This window comes from Lichenostomus cassidix, chromosome 2, assembly GCF_008360975.1.
Source record: "Lichenostomus cassidix isolate B80296 chromosome 2, HeHo_3.0, whole genome shotgun sequence".
Lineage (NCBI taxonomy): Eukaryota > Metazoa > Chordata > Aves > Passeriformes > Meliphagidae > Lichenostomus > Lichenostomus cassidix.
In genome coordinates this window covers 7,779,850-7,802,325 of record NC_139482.1, presented here as the reverse complement: position 1 = coordinate 7,802,325, position 22,476 = coordinate 7,779,850, and the positions used below count along the sequence as shown (strand labels likewise).

Below are 22,476 nucleotides of genomic sequence, written 5' to 3'. Positions count from 1 at the left end.
CTTATATTTGTTTGGGTAAAGCCTAGTAAGGTGGTGCTTGATTCTCTCTTGGATTCTAAGCTTTGCTGCAATAAACAGAAATGAATAAAAATAGCAATATCAAGCTGCACCAATGTCTGCAGCTTATTTGGCTTGCCCTGGGATTCAACTGGATACTAATGCACAAAAATACTGATTAAAGCTGAGCAATTTCGCCCCAAATTGAATTCATTTTAACAGCAGAGAGGGAAGGGAAATATTATCCTGCTCTTTGCTCAGCATATTTAGATATAATGACATAATATGCACGCATTCCAAAAAATTGCCTGTCTCCAGGTAGTGCATTTTGGAGTGATTTCAAAATTCCCTTAGGTTATATCAGCAAAACATTTTCCCCTGCCTCAGAAATCACTAAGCTCTCAGTGCCCAATTGTCTGTGTCACCTTGTTTACATGGTGGGTAATTTTCTAGCCTACGGTCTGTGCCTTATTTTGTCAGGCTGCCCTTATGCTACTTTGTGACGATTTTGATTTTCAAGCCTCCATGCATAAATTATGATTTATTTTGCTTTCCGAAAGAAAGGCTGAGTGAAGTAATAGAGTGTGGGATTTTTTGGTTTGGTTTTTTTTTATGATGAATATTTCAAGAGTGTGCTTTTTCCTTCTGAAGAAAACTCTGCACCTCCAGCAAGCTTTTTTTTTCTCCTATACAGAAAATAAACACAGAGAAGAGCTGAAATAAAAACAGTATCTTTTGTTTGAACCTTAAAAATGCAAAAATCTCAAAACTCCAGCACTGCAGTGAGAGATGCATCATACTCCTCAAAAGTGGCTTTCTTTGGTCTTCAATGCTAATTTGCATTCAGCATGGTTCACTGTGTGCAATGGTATTGTCACTGTGTTGTTACTCCATGCCCACAAAGAAGCCATGTGCAGAAAACATGGTTATATGAATAAAATAAGCATCAACATCAACACTGCCTGATTTTGAGTGCTAACGAGGCAAATTGCTCTTCTAAACTTACTTAGATGTTTTTACAACAGTGAGAACCGAAAGATGAGGCCATAATTGAACAGTTGCCCAAAGGCAATTACTGATTGGAATTGATTAATTCTACAAACAAATTTGACCAATAGATTAGTTGTCATGCTAGGGCAGATTTGGGCAATACTGCCGCAGTTGTGAAGGAGACACAACCATCTAGCATGAATAGTTAATGGAGTTTGTTGCTCTGTAGAGCTGCTGGTTGAGTTACCCATAGAAATCTCACTGGGGAGCTGAGCAGGGCACATGACTTTGATGCTATAAAACCATAGCGTTACCTCTCTGCTTTTATGTGTGAATCTGAGGAATTGTTAACAGCAACACAAGCAGTTTGCTCTGAGCAACACAAATGTGATGGACTTAACATCAAAGTGATGCAAAATCCACTGAAAACAAGAGAAAGGCTCTGGTTGAATGCAGAGGACTTTGAATCAAGGCCTAGCGGGGTCAAGTCTGCTGGTCTAATGGGTTTTCTAAGGGGATCCTGTGGGAAGTTGGAAAAAGGATTCCAATTTCTGAATCCAAGGATTACTGGTGCTTTGAGCTACTGCTTTTGCAAAATCATTGGTTCAGATTCTTTCCCATTCCAGCCCATGACACAACAGCACAGGAGCTCTGATCTTCATGGTTGCACCAAGGACCCTATTCAAGAAACCTCCCTCCCTCTTTCCCTCCCTCCCTCTTTCCCTCCCTCCCTCTTTCCCTCCCTCCCTCTGCTCTGCCAGGAAAGATGTTCCAGAAATCCATTTGAGGTAAAAACAATTGTTGTTGCTGCTACTGTGTATCCAGAAAGAAGTTGCATGAAAGAGGTCCTTGCATCATCACCTGTCAGAGGATAGTGGGGTTGAGGTGCCAATCTTTCTGCAGTTACCCAAGTCCTTCCATGCTTGGAGATTAGGCTGCTGAATTGGGCGCTGTTGCATTATTTTGCATTTATTATTTTCCATATTTCCAATATGGAAACTGAGGATGATGTGCAAAGTGACAGCCTGCTCCTAGTTCTGGTCTCACACTGATTTCACAGCTGTGTCAGTGACTTAGTCTGAATTGGTTTCTACGAAAAATCAAGGTTTTGGTTTTGTGATTGAAAGCCCCACAGGGTTTGAGATGAGTGAGCAGAGTCTTCCTGAACTGTCCCACAATCCAGTTGCAGATGTGATCAATGAAAGATGTCCTGAGGTTTTCTGGTGTTAATACAAGTAACTTCATGGTTGACTGTGCAGAGGATTGGGCCTTTCTCTGCTCATAAGGACATATTAGCTGATGGAGCATCCCACATGCCATTTCCTCAGCTCTCATATCTGCATCTTCCCTTGGAAAGGACAGGGTTTTGTTAAGCTTTCAGGAACATTTCAAAGCCCTTTTTTCCGCTATCAAGGTGTTTTAGAGGGAAAGGGCATAAATGAGCAATGTGATAGATATGGGGAGCTCTTATTTTGGTTGGGCAACAGATGAGGCATATGGGTAATTTATTGCACTATAATTGTGTTACGTGATATCGATGCTGCAGTATTAATGACTGCAAAGTGCCCAGATTGATTCAGATGGCCATTTACTGTCATTATTACAAATCTAAATAAATAAATAAGAGCAGTTGAACTGATGAATCTAAGAAATGTTTCAAAGTCACCCGGTGACATATATGTAGGCGCTTGTGAACAGAGAGTGACTCAAACAATATCAGGGACACTTTTTATTGGGGTCAGAAAGAAATAGAACAATTAAGTCATTTTCAGTCATATACAATGTATTAGGAACTGTTTTAACAAGCGCATTGCTAAACTGACTGGCGTGAACAAAGCGTTTTAAAAAGCTGGGGTGTAAATATGCCAGGAAAAAAGAAAGAAAACATGTAAACTATGCTCAAAAATAGTCTGCAAATGTAAGGAAACAAGAAAAACTAAGACAATCATGCACATACCTCTCCTGCTACCATGGCCCAGTGAATACAGTGGTTACCATGGCTGGATCTGGCTATGAGGTGGACTTTAGAGGGCAAGCTTTGTTTCTGATCTCTGCCCAAACAGAGAGCCTTGATCCAGTCTGTTGGTTTGTGTACTTTGAACGAGCCAACCTCACACTGCAAGAGCCAGCAAGTTAAGTTTGAATTTATCTCATGCCTTCAGGTTTCTCTTAGCATCCCCTGTCTGGCTGTCATATCATACAGAGCACGAGATGTATTATCACTCCATATTCTAAAATATGACTCTGCACTTTTTCCCTAAAACACAAGGACAGCGCACGTCAGACAACTAAGAATTACTTGCATTTTACAATGCTTTTTATGTATCCATTATTTGTTTGGTTTTTTCCTTTTCTGAACAGAAAACAGTACATTAAAATGTAGATCTTGCTGAAAGGTAATTCTTTCATTAACCATTTGTGGTGAGTATTAATATCTATTAAATATAGGTGCTTTATTTACACCAAATATTTTATTGGCTTCCAGAGTCATTGCGACTGAAAAAGATGAGAGCAAGTCTTTTAGAATAAATAGTTTCTTCATACTCTGAAGTACATTTGTGAATTGGTGGGACCCAATGACAGCCAAGTAAGAACCTGCTGGTATTGATCTGTACGGAGAAAAATACTTATTTTGGCTCTACATACACCCACAACCTCTAATGATCATTGACTCCATTGCCCAGAAAAATTCCTTAGATAAACAACTGAAACCCAGATTAACATACTAACCATTAATAATCCAGTTAACAATTTTTGCAACAACGATAACAAGAGAAAGATACAATTTCTTTTGAAGGTTTATTTTCAGCAATGTTCATGTGATGCAAATTTTGAATCAAAGTCACCTGCCAACAACCAGGAAAGCAAGTCAGCTTTACAAATGGGACTAAACATTACATTTCCTTGTACTCATGGCTGCTGCTTAAGCAGCTACATCTCAATATCTCCTAATTTTCTGAGTTCTCAGAAACGAAGGAAATATGTGTTGTGGCCATGTCACACCTCACAATTCAATCTACAAAGAGACTAAAAATTAATTTCTTGGTACTTGGCTATAAAATTGTTACCAAAAAAATAACAAAAAAAAATATTTAAAAGGAAAGTTCCAGAACTTGCCCAGATGGTATATTGCTGCCTTATTTCTTTTCTTTCTTTTCTTTTTTTTTGTTCTTTTCTTTTTTCTTTTTTAAACTTAATGCCTGCTTTCAAACTTCTACTGCAGAAAAGCTGTGTAAGCTGTGAGGAAGGTGCTCAGAGGTTACTCCCAACATCGAGCTCCCCTAGTGGCTGCTTCCCTCCCACCGTCCCCGTGGACAGAAACACCTCGGCTGGGAATTTCCCCACTCATGACCAGAAGGAAGTGACTGCAAAAGAGATGAGGATCACAGCACAAAAAGGAAAAAAAAATTATAGTCGCTCCTACCTGGGACTTTTGGAATGAGAAATTGTTGGGTTATTCAAGGAGAAATTAAAATACCTAAAAGAGAAATGTAGGGATTTCTCTATAAACCTATAATCAGACTCTACATATTGCCCTGCTGAGGATATAAGGAAACCTGTGGGAAATTCTGCTTTAAAGTTTGTTTCAACAGCAAATACACAACAAAACCTAGATAACAATGTCTTATGAATCATTCTGCCTACAAAAATTTTTGCATGTATGATGAAAGGCTCTATTGACCATATTCAAGCCAATGATTAGCACTAATCCACAAGCAAATGGATATGAAAACTGCAAAATCAATGCACAGTTATTCTGGAAAGCAAATATTTTCTACCTCTCCATACACAGAAAATGTGTTTCTTGTAGCAGAAATACTCACAGACCAATGCCAGACTGAGGGCATAGCAAAGGGTTTCAGCTGCATGGCTGCCTGAATTTTGCTGTCAAACCAAAATGAGTGGAAAACTGTAAGCTCAATTTTTCTTGTTGGTGGCAGGATTTTGGGATTTTTTGAAGGAAATTCCAAGAAACAGGAGTTGTTCTGCTTGCCATTGTAAAGGTATAGTTGCCAGCTAGCCAGTAATTCTGAACTGAAATTTCTAAGTTGCTTTTCAAGATAGATGTTACAATACCACCAGGATGGGCAACAAGGGATATGCAACAATACCTTTAAATAAAATAGTTTAACATTGCCATGAAGGAGGTAGGGATATATAAAAGAATCAAACAAAGCTTCAGGTGAAAATCCTACCTGAGCCTCCTTGCATTTACACCAGATATTACTCTAGTACAACCTCTGTTGTCACTGAAGTTATTAATGATCTACTTCTTTGGCAGTGATTGCTGTGATCCCAAATTTCTTGGGAAATGCCACAGGTGCAAATGAATGAAGCTTCCATGCTCTAAAATTGGATGATTTATTTAAAAAATCTTATATTAAGCATGAGCACAAATGTTGGCTACTAAGGATGCTTAACAGTTAAGATCCAGTTAAAAGCCACGTAGCATCTGCATTTGTAGTTTTCTGTACTTTAAGATTCATCAGCCAAAATACATCAGTGCAAGAAAAATACGGAAACTTCCAATGGCCAATGAGCAACCTCACTTGTGCAGTCTGAGCCCTTCCTTGGCTTCATGCAGAACAGCCATCAGAGTCTCAAAGAGCTCGGCTCTGGGTTGGGTGCATCCATCACTGACCCTCTGCAGCCCAGGCCAGATGGGGCTGGCCCTGGACTGTGCTTCCCCACTGCCCCATCCATTCCCCTCCAGCGAGAGCTTCCAGTGGGTTTGGCAGAGTCCCTGGAAGAGCCTGTGTGTCAGCGAGGAGTGCTGGGCTGATGGGTACTTGCACAAGGGCTCGGTGGGGTCACCAGTGGATGCTCTGGGACTGCGCTGTGTGCTGCACACCGGAGGACCCTGGTCTGGATGCCCCAAGGGGCTCTCCGGCGCTCCAGCTGTGCTTCGGGCGCTGAGGAAGAGCCTGGTGGCATCTCCCGGCTCTGTGGCTGCAGCGGTGGGGCGAGGGGTGTCACGGAGGGGCCTCACCGAGGACCCTGCCCGGCACCCTCACCCTGGCAGCCCTGAGGGAGCCCAGGAGGGACAGCAGTGGCTCTGGGCTGCGGACCCTCCAAGGAAGGGGTCAGTGCCCGGCCGGGGCTGCTGCTGCTCTGGGGTGTGGGGCAGGCAGGGCTGGGCTCGGGGCTCCCCCGGCAGCCCGGGGCAGGGGCAGGGGCAGAGGAAGGGGCAGGGGCAGAGCAGGATCCCCACCCCAGTGCTGCTGGGATCGGGGGGCTTGGGGGCTGTTTTTCTCCAGAAGCTGTGGCATTTAAGTAATAATTAAAAAGGAAGAAGGGGAGCTGAGCGTGGGGAGGAGAGGCAGGGCGCATCCCGGAGGCTCGGCGGGGCGGAGGGAGCGGCGGCCCGGCTCCCCCGGTGTCCCCCCCGGACCCCCCCGGCTCCCCCCGCCCTGCTCCCGGCGGGGCCGCCAGCTCCAGCCTGCGCTGAGGCTGAGCAGAGCCTCCCCGCTCCCCCAGCTCTGCTTTCTTTCACATCTAATTTGATAGGAGGGGGATTTCGAGCTTCCCACAGTTACAACTTTTCTTGATTTCTCCCTTCCCCCCCACCCCCGCGCATTTATTACTTGCATTTAATTAATTCCTTCTTTGCGTTTCCTTCCCTGTTAATCTTTGGGTGACTGCTTTGTACATATGGCAATCTGATAATGAGGGAGTTTATCCTTATTCTCTAGACTTCTTCACTGCGATGTCCACCCGTCTAGTGCCTGGGATATCGATCATCTTTCCATGGGGAGGGGGACAAGGTAAGAGGGGTGATAAAAGTTTTGCAGTATTCCACACCATTAAGAATAGCTTTTATTCCTTGGCGCTGTTTAATCAACTGTTATATCAAGTCATGCTGTTTAAGCAACCACATCAAAAGAACATACCCTCTTTTGTATAAATTATATATTCCTTGTATCTGTCTTCTCACATGCACGCAGACGGGGAGATAAAACTTCAGTTTGTTTTTTAATAGCATGAAGCAGGTATTTAGCTGTTATACAACTTGTTTCTGCAACTAAGTTGGTTGATAACAACCTAGAAGCCAAGCTGCTGACTTTCTAACTTTTTACCCATTTCCAAGCCAAAACTCCTGAATTTAAAGCTCGGAAAGAGACATCAGTGATTCACTGAAACTCCACAAAGAAGCATAAATAGCAGAAGAAAAGCACAGGGTAAAAAAGATGAAAGAGCACCAGTTAGAGTCGGTGTGAGACCACTTCGGACCACTTCTTTTGGCTCTTTTCTAAAGTTTACCTAAAAAGACCACTTTGTCCCTTGAAAAGTCCGTGCTGACCTGTTTGTTAGAGTTTACGGATATAGAATTTTTTACCACTTAAAAACTAGTTTTAAAATCCATTTTCACAAGGTTTAAGTTGAATACTACTCAACTCAATGTCACAGAGAGGAAAACTCCTATATAATTGTTCACTCCAAAGAGCTCTTTTTATTTCTTTTTTCCTTTTCCCCCCCGTCTTTTTTAAACCCCACAACTTAAATAAAGTTTATTTTTTTCTATGTGTTTTGTTTGTCTGAGAAAGTGGACTTTGAATTACTTCAGCACACCATCCTGGAATTATTAAGAACTCCTAAAAAAAACTCCTGAAAGTTTCTAGATCCTAGGACAAATTGTATTTTCTTAGGAGCAAAAGCAAAGGAGCACTTTACAGGCAGAGAAGTGTTTGTTCATATGGGACTCTGCTGTTCTGTCTAACCTGCTCTATCAGCCTCATCTCTGCAATTTTGCTCGTCTCTCAACACCTTTGTCTGATTAGTAGCTTTTGGAGATCGGGATAAAGACATCACTTGCCACGCTGCATGAGATAACAATTAATTTAACATTAAACTCATCCCCTTTCCATTCACTTTGCTTGGATCGATCTCTGTTAATTGTGTTTGCGGATGCTTTCAACACTATGCTTTTCTTAAAAACTTAATGACACCCCGCAAGGAGGTGTAAGAGTCTAAAATGCTCCTCTCCGACTTTGACCAAAGAAACAAAGAATATAGCCCCAGCGTGCTCAGGAGACCATCTATTTTTAATCAGCTGACTATTCACGCACTTCCGAAGATACAACGTTATTTTAAACTGGGTGATAGTCCTGATTTTATTAAAAAAAAAAAAAATTGCCACACTGCAGTTGTGTGATACACGAGTCAGACACCCTAACTTCATTTAACTGCCGCTTCGCATCAGACCTGTTTCTGCTTTTCAAGTGGTCATTTATCAGCTAAAAGGCGAGTGTGTTTAAAAATGTATATCTCTAGGAGGGAGAGCAACCTCCCTTTCCAGGAGCGAGAAACCTGTTACAAAGCCATTTAGGTGGGTGCGTTCTGAAATGGCATAATTCCCCACCGGGTGCTGATATTGCCCAAATACGTTCCTATTTGCACGGCTTCCCGATAATTCGGCATTTTATTTAACCACAACTGCCCTTAGAAACTTGACTTGCACTGAGGCAGCCTGCTAATCTTAATTTTTTTCCCCTCTTTCAGAGAGGCATCTGTTCCTCTTGCTGACAAATGTACCATTCTGCCAAGAAAGTTTTTGAAAAAAAAAAAAGAGAGAGAAGAAAAAAAAAGAAAAAAGAAAAAAAAAAAAGCGTGTAATTGATGTTATCCCAAGAAAGCGCAATCTCCACCCCTCTCAGCTCCAAGCCCTTCAGGTAAAAGGAAAAAAAAATCTTTCAAGAATTTGTTGCCTTTTTGAGGGTTAAAACATCAGAAGACAAGCTTGTCTCGCCTTGGCCAATCAGCTCTCGGCCCTGGCAGCTATAATATAGAACTAAAGGCAGACTCCTCTCACAAGCGTCTTGCTTTGCTACCATTAAAATCAGACCCTTTTTTTGTCTCTCGATTGCTGTCTCCCGACCAAACTCCGATGTGTTCCGTTATCAGCGACCTAAAGCCTGCCATTCCAGCACCTGTCTTGCTAGGGATCGGTGGATAGTATACGATTCAGAAAGCAGACAAGGACATAGGAGGAGAGAGAGCTCTAGAGAGACAGCCAGGGATAGGCACAGAGAGCTTTGAAGTAATTGGATTCAATGGACGAAATGCTGCTGTTGACAAGAATTCTCTTGGTGGGCTTCATCTGCGCTCTTTTAGTCTCCTCTGGGCTGACTTGTGGACCAGGCAGGGGCATTGGAAAAAGGAGACACCCCAAAAAGCTGACCCCTTTAGCCTATAAGCAGTTTATTCCCAATGTGGCAGAGAAGACCCTAGGGGCCAGTGGAAGATATGAAGGGAAGATCACAAGAAACTCCGAGAGATTTAAAGAACTAACCCCAAATTACAACCCTGACATTATTTTTAAGGATGAAGAGAACACGGGAGCTGACAGACTGATGACTCAGGTAGAGCCACAGAGATACCTGTATTTGTGTTTGTTAACCTCTCTGAGCAATCCTAAAGGACGCATCTGTCTTAGTATTTTTGAAAGCCCCCCCTTTCCCTCTCCCCCTCCTCCCCCCGCCCCTCCAAACTCGGCTAGTTTCCCCATTGAATGTAAATACCATCTATCCAGACAAGTTAGCAGGGGCTGGAGCTGGAGCTGTTTAGATATTTGGTGGGGGAATCTGTGTGATACTTACAGTCATTACCGTGCCATGGCGTTCCCTGTAACTTGGTTAGAGATTGCTGTTTGCATTTGTCCCCAAGGATGCACTTTGATCAAACGAATTGCATACAGCTCAGAGGACCCCAAGTGTATAGTGACCGCCAGGCCACCCACTCATTATTACAAACGTAGTCCGCGGTTGCTGTGCCTGCTGACTTGATTTTTTTATATATATATTTTATTTCATTTCTCTTTCTTTTTCCTTCATTTCATTTTAACCATTATTATTATTATTATTTTCCTCGCGAGCGTATTCTAAATTTAGTAGGCATGCAGTCGTGCACTCACAAAAGGCAGCTGAAGCCGGATCGACCATTCCTCATCTAATTCCGTATTATATAGCTCGTATTGCAATACCATCATTTGCAATTGTGCCCATCAGAGCGTAAATATATTGATATTTCTTTAAGGATGCTCGCCGCCAATGCTCTGGTACTTCCATAGGGGAGGGACTTGCAACTTATCGGCATTGCATCACCTTCTGTTTTAAAAAATCTGATGGCACAAGGTTTACAACTGGGTAAATATTGGATCTCGGGTGGAATCGGATTGCGGAACCATTTTATGGAAAAAAAAAAAAAAAGAGAAAGAAAGAAAAGATAAAGGAGAGAGAAAGAGAAAGAGAGAGAGCCGCTCCGAGAGTCACCTCGTAATTATTATTCATGCTCAACAGAGAGCTCGGTGAAGTCAATTGCTCTGCCAATCCCGGAGTTTCAGAAACTACATGCAATCTAGACACTGGAAATGGGTTTCCTCCAAATATAGGTCAACAGCGCTTTTTTAATATTAATACATTTAAGCCCCACCTTCAGTGCTAGAGCAGGACTCGCCTGGAAGGACTAGGCGGGGAGTGGACGCGGGGAAGGGGGGTGGGGGGTGGAATTTCCCAAACTCTCCCCGTTCCTCGGCCTGATTTTCCGCACGTTGCCGGGTCTCCCGGGGCGAGGGACCGGCGGCCGCCACCATCTCCTCCCGACCACCTTAAATCGCACCGCACCTCGGAGCGCAGCGGCGCCTCCGCCCGCCGCCGCCGCCGCCCCGCGCACGGGTGCGGAGCGGAGCGGAGCGGGGCCGGTCCCCGCTCGGGCGCGGCCCGCGCCCCTCCGCGCACCCGCGCTCCTCCGCCCCCGCTGCCTCCGGAGCCGCATCTCTCTCATTTTCAGCTCCACTTACTCCCCTCGCGTATCGATCGCGGCGGCTCGGGTTTCACCCTTCCCTCCGCAGCCCGGCGGCAGCGGCGGCGGCGGCGGCTCCGCGGGAGACGGGCTCCCGCCGGGGCTCGGCGCATCGCTCCCTGCGCGGCTGCGCCGGTGCGTGTGCGCGGCGGAGCGGAGCGGAACGGAGCGGAGAGGGGCGGCGGGCGCGGGGGGAGCGGGGCACGGTCGGGAGCGGTGGGCTGCGGGCCGGGGGCGGGCTGCGGGCTGACCCCGGCCCCGCGGCTCTCCCGGGGCACGCCGCGCCGGCTACGCGGCTGGCCGCTCCCGCTGCATTAGCTGGCAGCGTCTGAACTCCTGACCTTCTGTCAACTTCCCTCAGACGAACGAAACGAAAACAAATACTTTCCGCCCCCCCTCTCCTTCAGTGCTTGTTCCCGTGCCTTAGACACAAAGGGGGGAGGTGGGCTGAGAGCGGCGGGCCCGGGGAGGCCGCAGGGCCGGGTACCCGGCGGCAGAGAGGGGAGCGAGGTGGGGGAGCGAGGTCGGGGAGCGAGCGGGGCTCCGGCACCCCTGGGCCAGGCAGGCAGCGGGGAAGCGGAGCGGCCCGGGGACCGGGAGGAGGGGTTGCCCTTGCACCCCGTTCCCCGGGCACGGCCGGGTCCTCGGCGACCCGGGGTGCCGTCCTGCCGCTGGCCTCCCTGCCTCGCTTTCCTCTCCTTCCCTCTCTCCCTCGGCCGGCAACCTCTCGTTAAATCCCAGCCTTTAAACGCCGGCTTCGGGAGCCCTTCAACCATGGAGAGATCTTTCATGGACAGAATCGTTAAACTTGCAGAGTGGTTGCTGAATGCATTAGCCGCTAGTTAATATTAACTCCAGAAGGGGGGGAAAAACGCAAACAGAGGTAGGTAAGTCAGGTTCTCAACTTTGCAGGTGACACCAGTAGTTTGCTAAGGGCTCCCCCCTTCCTCTCTTTCCTCTCCCCCACCCCGGCCATTGGCTGGATTCGGGGGAGAGATAAGGAGGCCAGGTCAGTATGATAAAGCTGGAATTTGTATTAAATAAAATAGCAATCTCGTGTAATGCAGGCACACAACCGGTGCGTGATGTGAGGAATTTAGAGATCAACTTGGCATTTAGGAAGCCCACCAGGTTGTTTACACTGACAGGTACCTGTTAAGTGTTTCCTTCAAGCAATTCATTTGTGAAGAGATTAGGAGCTGGCAGGAGAGGGCTTGTTGAACAACTTTGCCTCCACACAAAGCGTTAGTGGAGGCAGCCCTGCTGAGCTTCACGGTGGCTGAACAGAATTGGGCTTGATTTGTGGCACACGACCCAATGAATTAATAAATAGTCTGGGCTTCACGGCTTTTGACTCTGACAATCCAGCTCAGGCAGTATAAAAGGGAGAAAAGTCCTTTAGGAGGCCGTTTCTTCTTCTTTATTTCGCCTGGAGCCGGGAATTCGTGCTGGCAGGGCCGGGGCGGCCAGATCCCCTCGGCGCTGCCCGCACCGCTGCCCGCGTCCCCTGCGCTCGCTGCCTCCCGTGCGGGGCAAGACATCGCCGTGTCGTGTAATGCTGTCGCTTTATCAGTAGCTGAGACTTTTGATCCTTCGCCCCCTTTCCCCTGTAAATCAGTGAAGGAGCGTATCTATCCACTCGGGTGTGAGAGGGGGCAAAAAATAAATCAAACTCAACTTCCTTGTGCTGCTGCACTTTGCTGCCGGGAACGGTGCCGAAACCCAAACACCCGTCTCTCTCCGTAAAACGGTAGGCCAGAGAGTCCAAAGTGAGCTCAGGACTGTGTTTTATATCTCTCGGGTACCTGTGTGTTGCTGGAATCACTTTTGTGGTTGTTGGTGGACACACGGGAACTTTCTTGCTGAGCAAACTTGTCACATCCCTGAAAGTAGCGTCGTCGGAGTAATGGAGGGGCTTTGCCTTCCTGGGAGCTATGAAGGGGGGCTTTGTGCTGTGTTATTGGGTGTGCTGTGAGCACACCGGGGAGAATGGTCCTGCAGAAGGCCAAGCTTACCAGTCAGGCCAGCAAAAGTGTGGGAAGAGCAGCTTGCTGCATCCTGCTGTGGATTTCATCCACATCGATATGTGCATCAAGCGAAAAACATCGGTTATATCCACGAGTTGTTTCCTCTCTAAAAGGGGGAAGAAAGGTGGCAACGTGTGTGTTTCTAACTCTGTACCTCTCGTCAAGCGCTTTTCAATGCTTTCGGTGCTGATTTCCTGTTTCTGGAGGGCTGAGAGTCCTTTTCCCCTACCGCCGCAGCATCTATTCCCTGCCTGGCTAAGACAGGAATGCCCCCAAAACTTCCAGGGTTTCATTTAAAGCTCACCCCTCTCCAGGGCCGCAGCTCCCCTTTCCCTCACTTTCCCCCACCCTGTGCCACTCATTGCTCGGTCCCTGCTTGCCCCTGGTGCCGCTGGGCCCGGATCAGCCCAGGGAAGGCTGGTGGCTCCGGAGGATTGATGAAAAACCCTGCAGTGTTTTCTCCACGGAGCTGGAAGGGTTTCGCTCCACACAAAGGGGCTCCTAGCTTGCATGGCATCCCTGCTTCGCTTAACTTCTCTCCTTGGCCCTCCCTTGCTTTTCATCTTCCCACTAAGAGCTATATTATTGTATGGATTTGCTCGGCTTTGTAGGCGAGCGCCGATGTATGTTTGAAGCAGAGTGAATGCTCCCAGCCCATGCAGCTTTGAGGGCTCTAATGAGTGATGGGCGAAGGGAGAAAGAAAAAAAACACCCCTCCCTCCAGCACATAAAGGCTGTTAACATGTATTGATACCCTTTTCAACACAGAATTAAGCTGAAAAGACCCGGAGAGACATTCCGGGGTGGGGGGAAAATCCGTGACTCCGAGATATATGGCGAGTGTTTGTTCTGGGCAGAAACTTTGCTTTCGGGAAGGGACAGGGCACTTAGAGGCAGGAATTTGCTCCGTGCAGGTGGCTTTGAATCGCCACACTCACACCCCAGCGCCGGTGGTGCGGCGGGGGGAGTTCCCCTGTCCCCGCAGCAGGTGCCGGGGGAGGGGGCAGCTCCGTCCCTGTGTGTCTTCGTGGTGTTTCACCCTCTGTTCATCCCATGTCCCAGATTTCACTCTCCTCCTCCTCACCTGCTTCCCCGTGTCTCCCTGGCAGCGGGGATGCTCAGCTCCGGCTGAGCCCATCCTGGGGCGCATTTAGCGGGGAGGGGAGGGGAGGGATGCCTCCTGTTCGGCTGGTGAGGGAGGGCAGGATGAGGCCCAAGGGGCTAGCGATAGCGAAGCGGGGGAGTTCCCCTGGCTGCAGCACCCCCACAATGACCCTTCCCTGTCTGCCCGTGTCCCCGCAGCGCTGCAAGGACAAGCTGAACGCTCTGGCGATCTCGGTGATGAACCAGTGGCCTGGGGTGAAGCTGCGGGTTACCGAGGGCTGGGACGAGGATGGCCACCACTCCGAGGAGTCCCTGCACTACGAGGGCCGCGCCGTGGACATCACCACCTCGGACCGGGACCGCAGCAAGTACGGCATGCTGGCCCGCCTGGCCGTCGAGGCTGGCTTCGACTGGGTCTACTACGAGTCCAAGGCGCACATCCACTGCTCCGTCAAAGCAGGTAAGGCGGGCAGCCTGCCCAGAGACACGTCGAGGTGGGGAAGACACCCCCGGGCCACGAATCAGTATCCCAAAGAGTTCTGTGCCCTGTCTCTGCCGCCGGGCACTCTCCTCCCTGCCCTGCAGGGTCCCCATCACCCGTTCTGCCCCGCCGGGGCTCCCGAGGGGATGGGAGCGGAGCCCCGAGGGCTCAGGCCGCCTTCCCCCGGCCTCTTAGAGACCCCACCGGCGCAGAGGTGGGAAAAAGGGAAGAGTGAGGGGGAAGGAGAAAAAAAAAAAAAAAAGCCCAGCCAGCCAGCTGCAGCAGTTTTTCACAGCATTTTTATTTGGGTGATTTGCTTGGCCAGCCTTCCCACGAGCTCTGCATCACAGCCACACACCCTTCTCCTCCCCCCGTGGGATCTGATGCTTTCCCCATCCAAGGAGCATGTTCAACACAAACACTCGTGGCCGTCTCCAGCCGCCCCGCTGGCTGCACGCCTCACTCGCGAGCGCTAATCTCCGAGTGGGAGCCGGCCAGGAAAATAAATAAGTAACGCGGTCCCCAGCCTCCTTAGGCGGTAGCTGCTAGGAAATTCCCAGATAGGGATACACATATTTTTTTTCCCTCCCCTCCCCTGTGCTTACAACGCCACACGCTGTCTCAATCAGGAACAGCTCGCAAGAAATCCCCGACTCGTAGAGTTCCTTTTCTTGACACTTGACACGTTTTTTGGGGTAGCAAATCTGTTGGTCAGTGCCAGCCTCCAGCTCCACTGCCTCCCTCCATCCAGCTGCAAGACACCTAAAGCTCTTTCTAAGAGCATACTCTAGCCCAGCAACCCGCTGGATGTGTCAAGAAACACTTGGTTGCAAAAGAAAATAATGGGCTTTCTTTAAATATAGCCATTTGCTTCGAACCCAGCAGCCCCACGTCAGGGAAACCAGCCCTGCCCTGCCTTGCCCACCTGCAGGAGGGGTTCATTCCCCCCACTCCAGCCCGGAGCTCTCCGGGGGCTCAGCACCTCTCCTGGCCCATGTGGGCTTTGTCCTGAGAGCCTGCTGTTGCTTTTGTTCAGCTCCTGGGTCCTTTCTAGCCGAGAAGAGGCCCTGCGAAACTGTCAGCTGTGTGGAGATCCGAAACACCCCTTTCAATAGCCAAGATGGGCTTTGTAGCGCGAGGTGTCCAATTGTGTTTCTTGATGACCTTAGCCCAGGAGCACCTCCTAATCCACCCCAGGGGTGTTTCACAGGAGAGGAGCAACCCCAAGCTGCTCATTGAGATTCGGCACACACGGACTTGGGGGCAATATTTAGAGGGTGTCAGGCAGGGTCGTGTGACTGTACGAGGCAGGCTGAAGGGAGCAGGCTTGAATTCCACCCTCTCAGCCTGATCTTAAACTGTCCAAACCTCATTTCATGACAGAGCATCTCATGAGAAGATTAAATCCAATAATGCCAGCAGGAAGATTCTTTATCTAGATCTCTGTTTGCAAAAAGTATGATCCAGGAGACTGGAATGCAAAGAAGAGTTCCCCCAAGGCCTGAATTATTGTCACCAGAACAGAGGAGGGAGAGGCAGGGGTGGTAAAAGGGACATTGATAATGCGCTACAGCAAGTATTTAGAGCAAGCTTCTACATTTAAAATTCAAATACAGATCTTGAGTGCCTTGGAAAAGTGGCTCTGCTGTGCAAATAGTGCTTGGAAGGTCCTGGGTTTTTTGGAGAGTATGTGTGTGAATTGGCACATAGGGTTTCTGCACCTGAACAAATAGGGAGGGGGAGAAAAGGGGGGGAAGAAGCTGGGAAAAAAATGGAAGTGTCCTCTCTTCCAAGAGTGTCTGCATTTATTACATGAATCAGAATGACAATGCTGATCCTTTATTGGATTTTAATTAGAGAACCCAAACAAGTGCTGCTCAAAGAAGCAGATTTTCACACCTCTGCCAATTCACTGGCATGTTTGTAGAGCTGCTACACTACTACATCTATTCATCAAGTCCCTGAATATGCAAACAAAGCTCTAGCCAGACCTTTACCACCGGCTTGTAGGAAGGTGTAGTTTGCTAGCAGAGGCCTCCACATAAAGCACATAGCTTGTTTGTTGCCATGTCCTCCCTGAAGAGGGAGGCCTTGGAGATCTTGCTGCTTTATTTCTGAAGGAGAAGTGATAAAGTCATTAGCAAATCAATAACGGTCTAATTTTCACCCTTCCTGTCCTTCCTGAGAAAGTCATTAGGAGACACCCCGAGGATTTGTTTAAATCATAGGAATTTCAGGAACAGGGGCAAAATACAAAATCTGTCCACCTTTAGGAGCTAAATCACAAGGTGTCTTAACTGGTATATGGAGTTAATGGGAGAAAGCAGGGAAAGGCAAGGGAGGGATGGGGAATCTCAACAGCTGTAGCAAAGGCACTTGCTACCATGACAAACCAGGGGGTACTACCCATATTTAGAAAACCAGAGCTGTTAGGAACACTGCAAGGTCCCTCTGTTAAGAAAGAAGCCAACCCAGAACACAGCAGACTTTTTTTCCCACCACCCCACAGGTGGCTGAGCTTCCAAAAAATGATTTGCAGGAGAGACTTAGGGTCTCATTGCTACTTCTGATGTCTTTAAGTCTGAGATTCTTCCTCTCAGTAACACTGGAAAGCAGGAACAGCTGATGACAGCATGCAATGTCTAAACTCTGAGTAACTCCCAAGAGCTGGTGGAGGTGAAGGAGGCATTTGCTTGAGACTGGCACAGGTGTTGGGCTGCCTGGGGACCACATGCTCTGAGACAGGGAACAGCATCCTTCTTCTAGTGGCGAGGGAGAAGCTTTTTTTTTTTTTTGAAAGAGGATGTAAGCACAGTGCTGGAGATGCCAGGCAGGGGTGTTGTGAGGGTGGGATGTGCCCCAGCAGCTGCCATGCCGAGCAGGAGGGCAGTGAGGGCTGGAGGCAGCACTGGGGCTTGTGAAGCATAGTGGGGGAAGACTCGGGAAATTTGGGCTGTTACTGTGTAGTGGGGCACTGGCAAAATCTGTGTGCACTTCGGGGCAAAGCCTTCTCCTGTTCTCTGCTGTTTGCTGCCCTAGATGTGCTCCTTGAGTAAGAGCTGAGTGGGGACCCTGAGCATTGTGAGCACAGGCACTTGCTTAGGATGAAACTTTATGGCAGCAAAACTTGCAGCTTTGAAAGTCTGCAAGTTATCTGGCATCAGATGTCAGTGCAGGGTAAACAGTAGCCAAATGGGAAGTTCTTCCAGAAGAGATTTGTTCTGGAATGGTTTTCTCAGTGGAAATACTTTGGCTCATTTATTTAATAAGACAAATCACTTTTGTAACTCCTAACCCAGAGGGAGATGCAGTGGCTCAAATCTGGCAGGAAGGGGATTCTCACTTGACCCACCGAATGCAAACAGGGCATGTTCATGGATGAGGATGGAGGAATTTCAGAGGGAAGTCAGGCTGTGTCCTGCACTTTCTTGGGTGGGTTGGGGTGGCTGGGGAAGTGATGAGTTCCCATGCCCCCATACCCCAGCCTGGCATGTTCCTCCTCTAACCCCGCTGTGCCTCTCTCCTTGCACAGAAAACTCGGTGGCAGCCAAATCTGGGGGTTGCTTCCCTGGTTCAGCCACAGTGCACCTGGAGCAAGGCGGGACCAAGCTGGTGAAGGACCTGAGGCCGGGAGACAGGGTGCTGGTGGCCGACACGGAAGGCCGTCTGCTCTACAGCGACTTCCTCACCTTCCTCGACCGGGAGGACGGCTCCCACAAGCTCTTCTACGTCATCGAGACCCGGCAGCCCCGGGCCCGGCTGCTGCTGACGGCCGCCCACCTGCTGTTCGTGGCCCCCCAGCAGAACCAGTCCGAGGTGAACCCGGCCGGCAGCCGGGCGCTGTTCGCCAGCCGCGTGCGGCCCGGCCAGCGGGTCTTCGTGCTGGGCGAGGGCGGGCGGCGGCTGCTGCCGGCGGCCGTGCACCGCGTGTCGCTGAGGGAGGAGGCGTCCGGGGCCTACGCGCCGCTCACCGCACAGGGCACCATCCTCATCGACCGCGTGCTGGCCTCGTGCTACGCCGTCATCGAGGAGCACAGCTGGGCGCACTGGGCCTTCGCTCCCTTCCGCCTGCTGCAGGGCCTGCTGGCCGCCCTGTGCCCCTCGGCGGCCCTGGCCCCGCTGGGAGAGCCGCCAGCCCACGGCATCCACTGGTACTCTCGGCTCCTCTATCGCATCGGCAGCTGGGTGCTGGATAGTGACTCTCTGCACCCGCTGGGCATGGTGGTGACATCCAGCTGAGGGGACACCGCGCCGCCTGCCAGGCTCCGACGGAGAGACAGAGACGTGGAGGGAGAGAGAGAGACAGAGACAGAGACAGACAGAGAGAGAAAGGAGAAAAAAAGGAAAAAAGAGGGAAAAAAAGAGAAAAGAAAAACCTAAAAGAAAGAAAAAAAAAGAAAAAATTACATATTTTTAAAAGAGAGCACGGATAAAGACTTAAAAATAATAATAATAAAATAATAATAATTAAGTAGGACAGTCCAAAGTAGACTTTAAGGGAAACAAAGACCCCTGGAAGTTCTGTTCTGTTTAGTTTATAAATATATATATTTTTATTTGTTCTTTTGTTTTGTTTGTTGGTTGTTTTGGTTTTTTTTCCTCCTCTCCTGGATATTTATTTCTTTGGTATTTTGAATAGATGTTTTAAATGATATGAACCGGACCTTCAAGAGCCTTAAATAGTTTCTTTGATAATTTATTATCATGTGAACTGTTCTCACAGGGGAAAAAATTATTTTGTGAGGCCAAGCAAAACTGCGCAGAGTCTATTTTTCTACATGTCATGTGTGTCCTGACTTTCAGAAAGCAAAATTCTGTACTTTCCCATCTCTCCATTACATTGCTCCTTCATTTCAGCAAGTCTAAAAAACAAGCAAACAAACAAACAAACACACACAAAAAAGACAAACTTCATGGGGGTCCGTAAATTATATTTTTATACACAGAATTGTAAATTAGATTTTTTTGAGAGATCAATACTTAACTGAATCACATTTCGTTTTTTGAAATAGTGTAAAATATGAGAATATATTATTTTAATTTAAATAGTTTCAAATGTAACATCATTTCCTGTATTGTTTTCCATGTTTTGCTTTGTAAAAACACCATTTGGCCACGTTCATGGAAGTCAAGACTGTTACACAAACTTTTTATTTGCAAAAACCGTAAGAAACTTTGTTATTTTTAACTTCAGAAAAAGTTTATTAGAAAATAATATTTTTTAAAAAGCGCACATGGCGGCAATTCTGTGACGATGGAGATGGTAGTTTGTACAGAGGGGGGAAAAGGATGTTTTGCATTAATAAATTGAGAAATAACTGCTGTAAATTTACTAAAATGTATTTTTGAATATTTTGTAATAGTTTTAATAGTTTTATAGAAATAAAATGTGCCATGCACAGTTTGGTTAGTATATAATAACTAAGAGTTCCTGGTGCATCCCATTTTTTTTTTTCCTTTTTGCTTATTGATTTAGGAAACACAATGCCTAAATGAGTGCCCGTTATTTTATTTAGATGTGTTGCTTATAACATTTAATTTTGGTACTTTGATTAAGGAAACGAATCCATCACATCTGTGCATAACCTGGAATCTCTTGTACTGACAGTAGAACCTCACTTATTTGCACGAGTGACTGGCAGGCAGGTTCCCCTTTGCCAGAGCCCTGGCTCCCCATCCACGCTCCAGCGATGCTCCTCTCTTCCAGCTCCAGCCCCAGCTCTGTGCCCACTTCCCAGTCTGGCCTGGAGACTGTGGACAGCTCTTAAAATTGATTTCTGAGGATGCTAAATCAAGTTTTCCCTCTGAAGCACGTTAATGTGAAGGCAGGCAGCTGCCTTCACCTTGTGGCAACACTGGGATTTCAATATGCTTGAATTTGGGTGCCCAGAAGATGGAAATCTGAGGGACAGACACTGACTTTGGTGAGTTAGAGGGATTCATGTGGCTGATGCTGGAAGAAGGAGAAGGCCACCAGATTTCACTGGCCACTGTGAGTGACAGCACAGGGCTTGGGGCCACCAAGAACAGAGTAAAACACCCTTTGCAAAACAAACCAAAGGATAAAGATTTGTTCGTTTATTGTGAGACATTCCTTAGCTATAATGCAGGAGTCTGTCCTAAGCCACTGATGGGCGAAAGTGCTGGGGCTGGAGATATGTTTTAGGAGCTGAGTGGTCCCAGACCCCACCCACCCCAAGGGGATCATCCTTGACAGGTGCTGATCAGTGAGGTTCTGCTGCACCGCGTGCTCCTCCATGGAGGGTTTCCAGGATCCCTTTAAAAATTTTGCAAAACATTGTGTGTGCATGTGTGTGCGCGTTTGCGACGGGACCGCGCCGGAAGGGAGCTTGCCTTGAATGTCTTCTCACCTTTTCTTTGGTTTCCATTACTCGCCAGTCTAGGACGTTCATCCACCAGGCCTTTTGCTCCAGAGACACAGCCATGTTCTCTGCTGGGATGGACGGCAGCTCCAGGGCCTCCCAGAATGTCCCTGCCTGGAGCCATCTCCAGAGAGTGTAGACCGTGCTCTTCCATGCTGAAATCCTAGGAGCTTCTGGAGCGCTGTCAGAGCTGGTGGCCGAGCCCTACGCACGAGCACTGCTGTGCCAACCTCCAACAGATGGATGTGGTCTCTCCTTCCTGTCAACTTCCAGTCCAGGCCTGCTTCTAACCTCCAAAGTTCTGACACGGCCAGGAGTGATGAGACTTCGCTGTGACCACAGCGTGCTGCAGCACCAGGAGAGGAACCAAGCCACCTTCATACCCACCTGATGCGGGGCATCACAGGAGACTGTGGACTGCCTGTGGGTGCTGATGACCTGCTGCCCACGCCAGCTTGGACTCTGCCACCTCCCTGTCTTTGGGGTGTGCTGAGGGCTGCAAACCCAGCTGATCTGGGGCATGTGAGAATGTGATCGTGGAGCAAATGAGTCTCTGCTGTAAGAGTCTGACCTTTGTACGGCAGCATCTGGGTGTCTGAGCTCTATTACCCTGTCTCTGAGAGGTCGTTGCCATTTTTTAAGGCCTTTACACTCAAAGAAACGACCGTGTTGGAATGTGCCTTCTCCAGAGGTTGGGTGGTGGAGGTGTTTAGGGATGTCAGTGATCAAACTTAAAGCCACTGGCTTGAGGGCTTCAGTCTAAATCACAGCTGAGATGTAAAGAGCCATCAGACCAGAGCCCACGCTTGTGCCAGGGCAGGGCACATGCCTGGATGGGACCACACCAGACATTGCCTCATTTCATCTTCACCCAAACACCGAGATGGGCTCAGAGCTTTGTGGCATGAGAGGAGCCAAGATGCTCTTACACCAGGATCAGCCTGTTTCACCAAGCAGAGAAAAGCTGTGCCATGTTCTCCATTGCACTTACTCCAAGCAGCTTTATGTCTTCCTCTCACCATGTCTGTATTCCACCTCTCCCCCTGGCACCTCTCGTCTGGATCACCCCTCTGTGGCGTGTGTTAGGATTGCTTCCTTAGATGGGCCAATCCAACCTATAGCTACAGCTCTTGTGTGAAGGATGTACTGTCATAACCGTGTGCAAAACATCTAGGAGATGTCACTGTCCATTTTCAGGGTCCAAGTATGGCAATAGTTTGTATAAAATGTACACATAGTGGTGGCTACAGAATAGTTTATGACTAAATACATATCTATTACTGTTAAAATAATGTATAAGAATGTACTTGAAGCTATTATCCTTGTGCTCTGTTGTCTGAATAATTAAAGAAATTACAGAGACTTCCTGAAATGTCTGATATGTGACAACATTCCTATCACCCACTCTGAGCTCTGAGGATTTTACCCAGACGAAATTGAAACACAGACTGGGGATCCTGTAGGATTTGGTACTGGAGTCTTCAGACACATCAGGAATTGTGCTGATGATGCTTCCTGTGGTGGTCACAACCTCCCTCTTCTCCCACCTACAGCCACGTGGGCAGTCTGTCATTTACCTGTGAAATGTTGAGTGGCTCTGCAAAGCCAACTCATTTGGAAGGGTTTTGTGGGGAGGCAGAGGTGCTCTGAAGGGCAGCCCACCAGCAGCTGCCTGTCCTCTCCACCTCCTCTACCC

At 48.1% G+C, this 22,476-nt stretch overlaps 1 protein-coding gene across 1 annotated transcript; it reads left to right on the top strand.

The window, feature by feature from the left end:
• The first annotated feature begins 8,803 nt into the window (after nucleotides 1-8,803).
• On the top strand, nucleotides 8,804-19,818 carry SHH (sonic hedgehog signaling molecule). The gene is made up of 3 exons (XM_085050272.1): nucleotides 8,804-9,347; nucleotides 14,115-14,376; nucleotides 17,930-19,818. Exons 1-3 carry the CDS (start codon nucleotides 9,039-9,041, stop codon nucleotides 18,634-18,636), a joined length of 1,278 nt encoding a protein of 425 aa, XP_084906398.1. The 5' UTR covers nucleotides 8,804-9,038; the 3' UTR covers nucleotides 18,637-19,818.
• The last annotated feature ends 2,658 nt before the right edge of the window (nucleotides 19,819-22,476 follow it).